The 14765-nt window shown below is 38.8% G+C and overlaps 1 protein-coding gene across 1 annotated transcript in view; it reads left to right on the plus strand.

The window, feature by feature from the left end:
* CAB39 (calcium binding protein 39) overlaps positions 1-14765 on the plus strand; it is a 71031-nt gene that overhangs the window by 38287 nt on the left and 17979 nt on the right. The window contains exon 3 of the mRNA XM_006028078.3: positions 7362-7526. Coding sequence (XP_006028140.1) covers positions 7362-7526 — 165 coding nt within the window. The remainder of the gene's footprint in view (positions 1-7361; positions 7527-14765) is intronic.

The following is a 14765-nucleotide window of genomic DNA, read 5'->3' on the forward strand; positions in this document are numbered from 1 at the left end:
AAGATGATGATGAGGACCACACTTGTATACTCTGAAATGTCGAGGAGAGGGAGCATTCATCAGAAAACTATTGGAAAATATTAGCTTTATACCTTAGGCCCACTTAGGCAGAAATACAGGCTAACAATTTGGAAACCCATTTCGCCTTTCTTGGGGGCAGAGTATGGACAAAAAAAATTACACCCAGTCAAAAAGAGGCAGATTTACTGCGTGATACACTTATCTGCTCTGCTTTGTCTCACGATATATTACTAAGTGGAAGTTAAACTTCAGTAATTTAGCACTTGTTTTATTCAGGAGTAAACCACCCTAGTTTAGTTTCTGTTAAATGTGAGATTAAGCAGAAGCTGTGAGGATGACCGCAGATCAGATGTCTGTCACTTTTTTTTTAACTTGGTATAATTGTTTCATCAGCCCATATCTGGGTTCTTGCTTTGAGGGCAAAAAGTAGGCCAAAAAGGGCCAGGCCTTTGTGGATATGGGGAAGCTTGGCTTCTCTTTCTGGTTACTTGGCTTTTCATCCAGGAAATAGTTGTAGAGCGGTTTCATTTGTTCCCTTTGTACCCTAGGATGGGGAGGCAGTTCCTCATGGAAGGTGTGTGTTGAATGTCAAGCTTAGTCTAGTAAGGAGGTTTGAGGATGTGTAGCCACCATAAGGCTCTGTAGCAGATGTTCGAATGGAAACGTTTTGGTTTTCAAGTGTCAGTTTCTGAACTGGGGAAATAAATAAATAAATAAATAAATATATAAAAATAAAAAATTAGTATATTATTAGTATTTTATTTGTATTCTTAATTTTATATTAGTATTATATATATATATATGTGTGTGTGTATATATATGTGTATATATATATATATATAAATAAAATTAGTAGAAAGCATATAAAGAACATTAATTGGAGTTTTTATGTTCTTAAAAAAGAACATTAATTGAAATTCCAGTTTTCTAGAGAAAAGTCTTTGAAGACAAGTTTGATTAGGTCTGCCTGTTACCCATATCCTTGTACTAGGGCTTAGTGAAAAAAGGTCTGCATGTATATGTATCTTGAAGATAAGCATAGATGGCAAAGCCAAACCTTCCCTGTCCCAGCCCATACTTCTTATTTCCTGTGCAGTATAACTTTCCAACTACCATTTTAAAAGAACTTCCATGTGGTGCTGAAAAGATTAGTTCCCTGGTTCCAGGTGAATGGATGCAGGATAACTCAGCACCTGTCATTAGTGAAAATTACTGTTTCAGAGAAAATCTGGAGTTTCCTGTGTTTCTGGAGTGGACTATACTGAATTTTTCATAAATCTCTTCTCCCAAAGAGGTAAAACAAAATCACATTTTGTCCAGATAGTCAATGTATTATCACTCCTTCAGTCTCTCTCCACCTTCTACTTAAGTAACCTGCCAAATAGCGATAACAAACACACAGGATTAGCAGTATAGTAAATAATGTCGTCAGTTGTGTTTAATGCCGTTTACTTTTTATGTTAATGGTGTCCTTATCCTTCAAGGATTTTAACTGAATTTGTATTTTGTTGGAAATGATATATTTTTTTCTATACTGGATTTACATTTCTTAAAGATAAGCACATGCAGTTTCATATTCTACATATCCTAGAACATGTGGAATTTGAAATAAGTAAAAGAACTAAAGATCCTTCTAACCGATACTACATAATTTGTGTAATGAGCACATTATAGTTAGGGTCTACCTAACTTGAGGAGGCAGCCGGCCAGTTTCACAGGTAGATCCTGGGGCTGACTGCTATTTTCATGGGCTGAGCATGCTCTGATTGGCTTAGGGGCCCTGCCCCTCGCTGCTGATTGGTTGCAAGGGCTGTCCATCATGTGGCCCTGTCCCGTCCCCCCCCCCCCCCACCTCGGCCAATTGAAGAGGGGTGGGGCTGCATGACAGGCAGCCCTCTCAGCCAGTCAGTGACAAGAGGTGGGGGTGGCAGTCATCTTTCTGGCAGCCCTCCTCCCCCTTTTTGCCCCTGGAAAGCGGAGCGGCCAGGCCGCAGTACCATGAAGACTGCTGACTCTCTCTGGGGAGCCAGCATTTTATTTTTAGTGTTTTTTGCAGTGAGCCTGTCATTTTTTATGGAGCCTGCCCAAATTCACAGTTTCCACAAAAATCACACAGTTGCCAATTCAGTAGGTCCCTAATTATTGTGGAGTAAAAAAGACCTGCATTTTTAATAGATTTTAGAATTAATATTTCATTTTATGTTAAAATGACCCTGTATTCTTAGAGAAGTTTTATGGAAGACTTTTTACCATTTGAAGTGATAAACGCACTTTCTTCCCACATTATTGGTGAAGTTTCAAAAACAAAAATACCATACTTTAATAATCATGTACTAACATTAGTTTTTGTTATTTTATTTATAATTTATAATAATTCCAATGAAGTAGTAGGAGAAGGACATTAATGTTACTGTGACAGCATCTAATCCAGTTACTTTTCTGAAATATTATTTAATGGCTCACTGCTCATGGAATATAGATTTGTGAAGAAATCATTTAAACAGGCTCCCTTGATAATCCCAACACTCCATTCCATTAGTATAGATTTTGCTGTTCTTTCATGTGTGAAAGATGGAAAGACAGATTATAAAATGCCAAACTGTGTATATGCGTGTTCATGTCAGATGCACTCCGCATAATTAAAATGGAAAAATAATTTCAGGTACAGATGCATCCAATAGAGAGAGAGGATAGAGAGCATCTTGTTTAATTATCCAATACTCGCCTTAGTATCCAGACAAAATCTGTTTTATTAAAATGTGGAATTTTAAGGTTCTTTTTAAAAGAAAAATACAGTTGAATTTTTACCTAGTATACTGATGCAAAAAAGATAATAAAAGAATAAAAAGCACACAGTTCAAATCTTCTGAATATCTTACAGTTTTGCCCTGCTTAGTACAAGGATGAAGATTACCTAATTATACACGGGATCTTTTGGAAAAGGACTTATGACTTCCTTTCGCCACTTACTGTCTGTGCCGTGATTGCAGGTGCTGGTGTGCTCTGCTGAATGCAGTCATTCACTACCTTGTCAGAGAGCACAGCCTGCTGATTTAGATAATTATTGGAGGGGAACTTCACAGGAGATTGCTTCAGAAGGTTGAAAATTGTTAATGATTTCATAGACATCATAGACATCAGGGCTGGAAGGGACCTCAGAAGATCATCGAGTCCAGCCCCGTGTAAACTTGATGTGTAAGTAAGTGTAAACTTGTATACCAGTGTGCTACTAGTACTTTTCCCTTGATGCTTATTTTCTAGACTAAATATTTCATTTGTTGTTATTTGAATAAGGAATAAATTTTAATTTTAAATTTTTCAACTTTTCTGGTTCTGCATCTAAAAAAAATCCTTTAGTACAAACTGGGCCTATGTGTGCTCCAGAATATTGGCATTAGTTGGTATTTATTCCATCTCTTCCCCCACTTTGGCTTACCTCTACATTTATTTTTATACTACTAGTTTGTTTAGTTTGTGGCACACATAATTACTGTTGTGAAGATAAATATTTACTCACATAATAAACTTGGTGAACTTGCTCTTCCCTGCTCTCTGACCTTATATCGAACTATTCTGCTTGCTCCAGTCTTGCTCCTACCCTAGGTCTTCAGTTGGGAACTGTATTCTTTAGCTAATTAATGGCCCTTCAGAATTGTCTGTACTATATGGACAGAAAATACAGTATGCATATCTGATTCAGTTCTCAGATTGAATTTTAATGTCATGTTATCTACAAGTCATTTCAAGTTCATTCAGTGACTTAACTTATTTTATAATGAACCACCCTAGTGCAATTGTATAAAACTCATAGTTGAAGAAAAAAGAAAGATTAAGTGCTTCATTTCTCTGCTTTGTCCATTTCATGAAATGAAATTATTTATCAGAGGGAGAAATAAATAATATATGGTTGAAGTAATGAGGTAGAGGGAAGCATCCATATTAACTGAAACAAGTAGCCTTAAATTTGCCTTATGGTAGATCTTCACTGAAAATTAGTTTGGTGATGTACCTTAAGTGATACAATCAGTATTAGACAGAAGTAGGGCAGGGTGGCACCTTAGAGACTGTTTCAAAAAGACGAGCTTTCACAGGCAACAACTTACTTGGTCAGATGTTAGTCCCTAAGGCACCATCCTGCCCTACCTTCTACCTCACTTCAAAGTAACACAGTTAATCACCTCTGATATTAGTGTTCCTAATATAGATACTGTACAACAGTATATATATTTTGGTAGTGCTGACACAAATCAATGCTTATAATACTGTAATACTAGAAGACTAAAATAATAGAAAACTTCAGTGCTGTACATCACTTGGAAAGTGCTTCACAGTGTATAGGCATTTAGAATAACAAATGACTGCTAAGTGCAGGTATATGACTATGGCTAGTTAGCATTTGTGGTGCTTGCATAGTATAACAAAGCCATTTATTAATTATTTGTACTTAGTAGGTGCATCTACATGACACATTTACTGTGTAGCTGACTAAGCTGCACAGTAAACATTGCATATCTACACGTGCGCCCCTATTAGGCCAGAGTAGACTAATTTATTTCATAACAGGATAGCACTCGTAAATAAAAGTACTATCCTGCTGCTGAGTAAAAAAATCTCTGAAGCAGCACATGTGTAGACACTGCCCTGACTCGCTGGGGCACAAGGTTGCTTCAATGCAGAGGCTGCCTGCTGGCTAGTCCTGCACTGAAGCACCCTTGTGCCCCAGCCAGCCCCTCTAATGTACATTGATTCGGAGGGAGCAGCCTGGGGCTGGCAGACTGACCCCCTGTGTCCCTTGCTAGCCAGGACTGCTCCAACCTAGCTTACTGTGCTGCGCATGAATTCAACTCCAGAGCAATAAGCTCCTGAGTTTATTCGTGCACATTAATTGCATATGTAGATGCACCCAGTGACTAGGAGCCAAAGACTCCAAGGTGTGGAGATATCTTCCCTAACTTAAAGATTTAACATGAATTTATATTCTGAATCTTTTTCTTATATTTCTGTTAACACAGAGCTTATTATCATGCTTGATTTAGGAAAGATTTTATAGCTCAAGCATTGTATCTGTACAAATGCAGACAAAATATTTGGCTTTTGTGTCTGTTGGGGAAGCCATAAGCCTTGTAGATTTCAGGGTGGCAAAACTTTGGAGAGACATACCTGTCTAGAGCAAACTTAGAGTATGTTTTGTCATTATGGAAAGTCATGCAAACATTTTTGGTGTCATAGGTTCATATAAACGTGGCTTCATAGCTTGTAACTTAAATTTCCTAGTTTCCTCATTAAAATGAGTGACGTTATTGCTTAAGTTTTCTTTAAATTTATATTGTCATGAGGGAATCTGCATGCTAATATCACTGAGTCTTTGTTCAACGGATTTTTCAAGTGTCATCAACTTATCAGAGTTTTGTGTGCGTCGCACGCATGGGTGTGCATGTGTACGTGGAGGACACAAACAATATTCTATCAGAAAAGTCTACCTGTCTTAGTCTGATACAGCATGAGAGACTTTAGCTTCTGGTACCTGAATATTAACTTTCCGTTCCACTTGACCTCCTTTAGTTCCCAGATCAGTTTCATGTACACTTGGATTCGCATTTGAGCCTCCTTGTCAGATGCAGGAATCATGAGTGCTTAACAGTTGTTTAGACCATTCAGAAAAGACCATCAGCTTGCTAGTGATACCTTTGCGTGCAGCAGTTCCTTTTCTTTGTACTAGTGTTTATTCTAGTTTGATTTTCACTGTGCACTCAGTTATAGATATTGAAGGCAAGGTTATCTTAGGGTAGTTTTACATAAGTTTCACATGGTCCATAATCCATTAGAAATGACACTTATGACTAAGAGCCAATTACTACCATATGGTATGTTGGAGACTGAAACAGCATGTTAGAATCAGCTTGTAGTACTTGTCTTCTGGTCCTTATATTGTCATTGGAACATGGTGTGACCTCAGGCAAGTGCGTGAACCTCTCTGGGAGCACTAATGGGAGTGTGAGAATGCATTAGCCCTGACATGGGGCTAACCCCAAATACAAAGCATACCATGCAGAGCACTTTAATTTCTCCACGTTTGGTCAGGTTGTCTGAGTCAGATTGGGACATTTGACAGATACTTTCTCTGATCAGAGATCACTTATAAGTTAGGTTTGTGTCTTCCCAGCTCCTTTTCAGAACTGAAATGGAAACATTCCACTTGTTCAACATTTATTCTACTCAATACGGCTGAGGCCTTGGACATGTTTGTAGTGCTACAAGGTCAGTGTGCTATGGGCATGCACATGTGCACAGTCTTGCCCTGGTTGGAGCACTACAAAATCACCTTAAAGACGCATTTTTCAGCTAGTGGGTAATATGATGCTGCAGGGGAACCTGTCAGTGAGCCTGACAAGCTCACACAAACAAAGCAGGGACAACAGTTCACAATCAACTGCTTTCACTGGGGGTGACAACCTTTCAGGTTTTTTTGGCTGCCTGAAAGGCGTGTGTGGTAGCCACAGCTGACTGGAAGTTCTCTCCCACCTGATCAGCTATTGCTGGTGCTGGGGAAAAGCAGACGTGCAGCCTTGCTCTCCATGGCTACTCTCCCTCCATTTGCCATGGCATGCTAGGGGTCAGAGAGACTTCCTGTGGCACACTACTTGTAACTGTCTGCATTACTTGTGGTGCTACCAAAGGTTGCACTACAAAGAAATTCCTGTTTGAAACAGCTTTCTTGTGGAAGATGTGCCATCTTTCTGGTACTACAAAAAACCTGAATGTAGATGCCTACTTTTTGTAGTGCTACAAGGGTGTATATAATACTGAAAACGTATGTATCCAAAGCCTGAGGGAAAAACCTAATTGGATGCACAGTTTGTAGGGACATATCTGGTGTACCTATTAAACTTGCTTGACATGATCCTGTATGATCCCCTATCATGTTTTCTGTGTTAACCTTATACCCAGATCCATTTTACAGATTCAAAACAAATGATGCTGCTTGTCAGTCTTCCCTTAATTATAACATAAAGGTTTGGAATAGGGTAAAGGTTGTCAGGAGGAGGAGGTAAGAGAAAATATGTTTACTGTAGATAACATGATTATTGTGTTTTCAGCTGAATCTTTTGGGTCTTCTCTTTAAGTCTTTTTTTCCTGTTCCAAGTAATAGCTTATATTATTACCCTGATCACAGTGTGTCTAGGTTTTACTTGTTACAGGTTGGCCTGTTCTGATAATTTAATGGACATTTTCAGTTTATCAGAACTATGGATTTGTGATTCCTACAATGATGAGCAAACGTGTCTGTCTCTGAATACCACTTTATCTTCTTTCCTCCCCCTGCCCCCCTTATTTTTCAGGCCACTGAGGAGGTTTCAAAAAATCTGGTTGCCATGAAAGAAATCTTGTATGGCACAAATGAAAAAGAGCCGCAAACAGAAGCGGTGGCACAGCTTGCTCAAGAACTGTACAATAGTGGTCTTCTTAGCACCCTAGTAGCTGATTTACAACTCATTGATTTTGAGGTAAGAAAATAATTATAAAACATCATACGTCACACCATAAATTGAATTCTTGCTGTCTGAATTCCTGTTACTTTAATAGAACAAAATGTTTATTTTCTGTCTAGTAAGTTGTTTTTTAAGTTGTAATAGCAGAAGTGCAACTTAAAAATGTAATTACAAAGCATTATGATAACCACCTCGATTCTACTGTAGATATATAAAATTACATCTACGTTAATTTGGAAGAGTCAATTACTGAAAAATGGAAACTGGAGGAATACTTCAAATCTTTAAGATACAGTTCTGTTAGAATTTTGGGATAATTCTTCTAACTAGTATGTGCACAGATGGATTAAAATTTTAGTATTAATGCTGTAATGCTCACAATCTTACTTAAAACCCTTTTGATTAGTACAGTTATAATAGTACTAGGTCACATGACAGTATAGTTATTCATTAGAAGGCTTTAGTTAATACTATCACTAAAACTTTTGAAAAATATTTAATGCTTCTCTACCATTTAGGAAACAAAAGGCATATTTTACGTTCTTTCTTAACCTTTTTCTGTCCAACGTGAAATAAAAGAGTTTATTGATCACTCCAAATTGCTTCACATATATAGACTTTTCTATGGCACTCATTGCTGTTGTGTCTGAACACATCCAACAGATACATGAAATGAATTGTTCATATAGTCATACATGTGAAAATTATTAATTAAAAAATGACTTTTCTAGAAAGAAATTATTTAAAATTTGTACAAAAAGAGCTGAAAAAAAACTGTCAGGAAAACAGGTAATTCTGGATAAATATAACAAACATTAGGTCTGAAATAGGCCAATAGAAATAAGGAAGTTTGGAGCAAAAACTGAAATACAGTATGAAGCAACTGGGATCGGTATCTACTTGCTGAAGGAGGATATTGAGAAACTTCATCTAGATTGTGCTGACTTTCTAGATTTTTATCAGACTGACGTTTACTCAGGCTGGTTATTACTGAAGAAAGTATTCTTCTGGTGATGAATATTAAGTTGTATTAGATTAGCTCTATGTTAGAGGAATCTATTCGTTTCATTCCGAGAAGGTGAGGAGGATTGGTAATAGCTTTGTTTTGGTCTCCCCCTGCTCTCATCTCAGGATGTAGCTTTTCTTTGTGATATTGGCAGTCATTCATACTGGACCACAGAAATATCTTTAGCGTATATATATTATTATGGCAGTATGCCAATCTAATGTGCATCTGAACACTGAAACCCCATAATCTGTACTAACTTCCCATCTGTTGTTCGGTGCAGCTAAAAGTATTGCTTTAGTGCTGACTGCTTTCAAGCACCAAGCTTTCAAGCACCTGACTGCTTTCAAGCACCAGCTTCCAGGAAGAAATTAGATAAGCTGCTTTTTCTGATAGTTCTTTTAAATATAGATACTGTACAACAGTATATATATTTTGGTAGTGCTGACACAAATCAATGCTTATAATACTGTAATACTAGAAGACTAAAATAATAGAAAACTTCAGTGCTGTACATCACTTGGAAAGTGCTTCACAGTGTATAGGCATTTAGAATAACAAATGACTGCTAAGTGCAGGTATATGACTATGGCTAGTTAGCATTTGTGGTGCTTGCATAGTATAACAAAGCCATTTATTAATTATTTGTACTTAGTAGGTGCATCTACATGACACATTTACTGTGTAGCTGACTAAGCTGCACAGTAAACATTGCATATCTACACGTGCGCCCCTATTAGGCCAGAGTAGACTAATTTATTTCATAACAGGATAGCACTCGTAAATAAAAGTACTATCCTGCTGCTGAGTAAAAAAATCTCTGAAGCAGCACATGTGTAGACACTGCCCTGACTCGCTGGGGCACAAGGTTGCTTCAATGCAGAGGCTGCCTGCTGGCTAGTCCTGCACTGAAGCACCCCCTCTAATGTACATTGATTCGGAGGGAGCAGCCTGGGGCTGGCAGACTGACCCCCTGTGTCCCTTGCTAGCCAGGACTGCTCCAACCTAGCTTACTGTGCTGCGCATGAATTCAACTCCAGAGCAATAAGCTCCTGAGTTTATTCGTGCACATTAATTGCATATGTAGATGCACCCAGTGACTAGGAGCCAAAGACTCCAAGGTGTGGAGATATCTTCCCTAACTTAAAGATTTAACATGAATTTATATTCTGAATCTTTTTCTTATATTTCTGTTAACACAGAGCTTATTATCATGCTTGATTTAGGAAAGATTTTATAGCTCAAGCATTGTATCTGTACAAATGCAGACAAAATATTTGGCTTTTGTGTCTGTTGGGGAAGCCATAAGCCTTGTAGATTTCAGGGTGGCAAAACTTTGGAGAGACATACCTGTCTAGAGCAAACTTAGAGTATGTTTTGTCATTATGGAAAGTCATGCAAACATTTTTGGTGTCATAGGTTCATATAAACGTGGCTTCATAGCTTGTAACTTAAATTTCCTAGTTTCCTCATTAAAATGAGTGACGTTATTGCTTAAGTTTTCTTTAAATTTATATTGTCATGAGGGAATCTGCATGCTAATATCACTGAGTCTTTGTTCAACGGATTTTTCAAGTGTCATCAACTTATCAGAGTTTTGTGTGCGTCGCACGCATGGGTGTGCATGTGTACGTGGAGGACACAAACAATATTCTATCAGAAAAGTCTACCTGTCTTAGTCTGATACAGCATGAGAGACTTTAGCTTCTGGTACCTGAATATTAACTTTCCGTTCCACTTGACCTCCTTTAGTTCCCAGATCAGTTTCATGTACACTTGGATTCGCATTTGAGCCTCCTTGTCAGATGCAGGAATCATGAGTGCTTAACAGTTGTTTAGACCATTCAGAAAAGACCATCAGCTTGCTAGTGATACCTTTGCGTGCAGCAGTTCCTTTTCTTTGTACTAGTGTTTATTCTAGTTTGATTTTCACTGTGCACTCAGTTATAGATATTGAAGGCAAGGTTATCTTAGGGTAGTTTTACATAAGTTTCACATGGTCCATAATCCATTAGAAATGACACTTATGACTAAGAGCCAATTACTACCATATGGTATGTTGGAGACTGAAACAGCATGTTAGAATCAGCTTGTAGTACTTGTCTTCTGGTCCTTATATTGTCATTGGAACATGGTGTGACCTCAGGCAAGTGCGTGAACCTCTCTGGGAGCACTAATGGGAGTGTGAGAATGCATTAGCCCTGACATGGGGCTAACCCCAAATACAAAGCATACCATGCAGAGCACTTTAATTTCTCCACGTTTGGTCAGGTTGTCTGAGTCAGATTGGGACATTTGACAGATACTTTCTCTGATCAGAGATCACTTATAAGTTAGGTTTGTGTCTTCCCAGCTCCTTTTCAGAACTGAAATGGAAACATTCCACTTGTTCAACATTTATTCTACTCAATACGGCTGAGGCCTTGGACATGTTTGTAGTGCTACAAGGTCAGTGTGCTATGGGCATGCACATGTGCACAGTCTTGCCCTGGTTGGAGCACTACAAAATCACCTTAAAGACGCATTTTTCAGCTAGTGGGTAATATGATGCTGCAGGGGAACCTGTCAGTGAGCCTGACAAGCTCACACAAACAAAGCAGGGACAACAGTTCACAATCAACTGCTTTCACTGGGGGTGACAACCTTTCAGGTTTTTTTGGCTGCCTGAAAGGCGTGTGTGGTAGCCACAGCTGACTGGAAGTTCTCTCCCACCTGATCAGCTATTGCTGGTGCTGGGGAAAAGCAGACGTGCAGCCTTGCTCTCCATGGCTACTCTCCCTCCATTTGCCATGGCATGCTAGGGGTCAGAGAGACTTCCTGTGGCACACTACTTGTAACTGTCTGCATTACTTGTGGTGCTACCAAAGGTTGCACTACAAAGAAATTCCTGTTTGAAACAGCTTTCTTGTGGAAGATGTGCCATCTTTCTGGTACTACAAAAAACCTGAATGTAGATGCCTACTTTTTGTAGTGCTACAAGGGTGTATATAATACTGAAAACGTATGTATCCAAAGCCTGAGGGAAAAACCTAATTGGATGCACAGTTTGTAGGGACATATCTGGTGTACCTATTAAACTTGCTTGACATGATCCTGTATGATCCCCTATCATGTTTTCTGTGTTAACCTTATACCCAGATCCATTTTACAGATTCAAAACAAATGATGCTGCTTGTCAGTCTTCCCTTAATTATAACATAAAGGTTTGGAATAGGGTAAAGGTTGTCAGGAGGAGGAGGTAAGAGAAAATATGTTTACTGTAGATAACATGATTATTGTGTTTTCAGCTGAATCTTTTGGGTCTTCTCTTTAAGTCTTTTTTTCCTGTTCCAAGTAATAGCTTATATTATTACCCTGATCACAGTGTGTCTAGGTTTTACTTGTTACAGGTTGGCCTGTTCTGATAATTTAATGGACATTTTCAGTTTATCAGAACTATGGATTTGTGATTCCTACAATGATGAGCAAACGTGTCTGTCTCTGAATACCACTTTATCTTCTTTCCTCCCCCTGCCCCCCTTATTTTTCAGGCCACTGAGGAGGTTTCAAAAAATCTGGTTGCCATGAAAGAAATCTTGTATGGCACAAATGAAAAAGAGCCGCAAACAGAAGCGGTGGCACAGCTTGCTCAAGAACTGTACAATAGTGGTCTTCTTAGCACCCTAGTAGCTGATTTACAACTCATTGATTTTGAGGTAAGAAAATAATTATAAAACATCATACGTCACACCATAAATTGAATTCTTGCTGTCTGAATTCCTGTTACTTTAATAGAACAAAATGTTTATTTTCTGTCTAGTAAGTTGTTTTTTAAGTTGTAATAGCAGAAGTGCAACTTAAAAATGTAATTACAAAGCATTATGATAACCACCTCGATTCTACTGTAGATATATAAAATTACATCTACGTTAATTTGGAAGAGTCAATTACTGAAAAATGGAAACTGGAGGAATACTTCAAATCTTTAAGATACAGTTCTGTTAGAATTTTGGGATAATTCTTCTAACTAGTATGTGCACAGATGGATTAAAATTTTAGTATTAATGCTGTAATGCTCACAATCTTACTTAAAACCCTTTTGATTAGTACAGTTATAATAGTACTAGGTCACATGACAGTATAGTTATTCATTAGAAGGCTTTAGTTAATACTATCACTAAAACTTTTGAAAAATATTTAATGCTTCTCTACCATTTAGGAAACAAAAGGCATATTTTACGTTCTTTCTTAACCTTTTTCTGTCCAACGTGAAATAAAAGAGTTTATTGATCACTCCAAATTGCTTCACATATATAGACTTTTCTATGGCACTCATTGCTGTTGTGTCTGAACACATCCAACAGATACATGAAATGAATTGTTCATATAGTCATACATGTGAAAATTATTAATTAAAAAATGACTTTTCTAGAAAGAAATTATTTAAAATTTGTACAAAAAGAGCTGAAAAAAAACTGTCAGGAAAACAGGTAATTCTGGATAAATATAACAAACATTAGGTCTGAAATAGGCCAATAGAAATAAGGAAGTTTGGAGCAAAAACTGAAATACAGTATGAAGCAACTGGGATCGGTATCTACTTGCTGAAGGAGGATATTGAGAAACTTCATCTAGATTGTGCTGACTTTCTAGATTTTTATCAGACTGACGTTTACTCAGGCTGGTTATTACTGAAGAAAGTATTCTTCTGGTGATGAATATTAAGTTGTATTAGATTAGCTCTATGTTAGAGGAATCTATTCGTTTCATTCCGAGAAGGTGAGGAGGATTGGTAATAGCTTTGTTTTGGTCTCCCCCTGCTCTCATCTCAGGATGTAGCTTTTCTTTGTGATATTGGCAGTCATTCATACTGGACCACAGAAATATCTTTAGCGTATATATATTATTATGGCAGTATGCCAATCTAATGTGCATCTGAACACTGAAACCCCATAATCTGTACTAACTTCCCATCTGTTGTTCGGTGCAGCTAAAAGTATTGCTTTAGTGCTGACTGCTTTCAAGCACCAAGCTTTCAAGCACCTGACTGCTTTCAAGCACCAGCTTCCAGGAAGAAATTAGATAAGCTGCTTTTTCTGATAGTTCTTTTAAAAAGCTGGTTTAAAGAGTAGGTTTCTTCTGTTAAATTTGCTACTTCTGGTGGTCTGACAGAACATGAGGTCATTCTGGGGGAGTAAACAGGAGGAACTGGTCCTCCTGCTAAACAAGAATGACTACAACCTCATAAGGATAGCAGAGACCTGGTGGGACTCCACCTATGACTGGGCCACAGGTATAGATGGATATACCCTGTACAGGCAAGATAGTGCAGATAAAAGGGGTGCGGGTGTAGCTCTCTGTCAGGGACAGCTATACGTCCCTCCAAATTGACATTGGCACCCAGAAAGGATGACTGGAGTCTCTCTGGGTTAAAATACGTGGGGAATGTGGCTCGGGACATCATGGTAGGAGTCTACTACAGACCCCACAACCAGAAACAAGAGCTGGACCAGGAATTCACCAGGGAACTGGCTGAGGCTGCATGCTCCTGGTGCATGGTTTTCATGGGAGACTTCATCTACCTGGACATTTCATGGGAAGAGCACTTGGTCAAATCTGATCGGTTGTAAAGCTTCCTCACGTGCGTGGACGAGCACTACCTGACTCAAGAAGTCTATGGGCCGACGAGAGGTAAAGCGTTGTTGGAACTGGTACTGGCCAAAGGAGATGGCGTTATCAGTGACCTAAGAATGGATGGAAAGCTGGGTGATGGGGACCACGAGCTGATCACCTTTACTATCCGTTGCAAAGCTGGCAAGTCAGTCATCAGTACTGAAGTCCTCAACTTCAAGAAAGCCAACTTTGACAAACTCATGAGGCGCATTGTCGAGGCCCTAAGGGACCATGACTCAACAGGAAGAGGAGTCCAAGAGGAGTGGTTGCTTCTCAAGGGAGTGATCCTGACAGCAGAAGGGATGGCTATACCATCTCGGAGGGAGGGTAGCAAAAGGGCGCAGCAACCCCCTTGGCACAGCAGGGAACCTGAGGACCTCCTATGCCTCAAAAGAGAAACTTATAAAGGATGGAAGGCTGGAATTACCACCAAGGAGGAGTATTCAGCACTGGTCCATACCTGCAGGCAGCGGATAAGGAAAGCCAAGGCTGCAACTGAGCTCCATCTGGCTTCACATATCAAGGATAACAAAAAGTCCTTTTTCAGATATGTAGGGAGTCAGAAAAAAAGCAAGGATAACATTGGGCTCCTGCTG

Source organism: Alligator sinensis, unplaced genomic scaffold, assembly GCF_000455745.1.
Source record: "Alligator sinensis unplaced genomic scaffold, ASM45574v1 scaffold572_1, whole genome shotgun sequence".
Lineage (NCBI taxonomy): Eukaryota > Metazoa > Chordata > Crocodylia > Alligatoridae > Alligator > Alligator sinensis.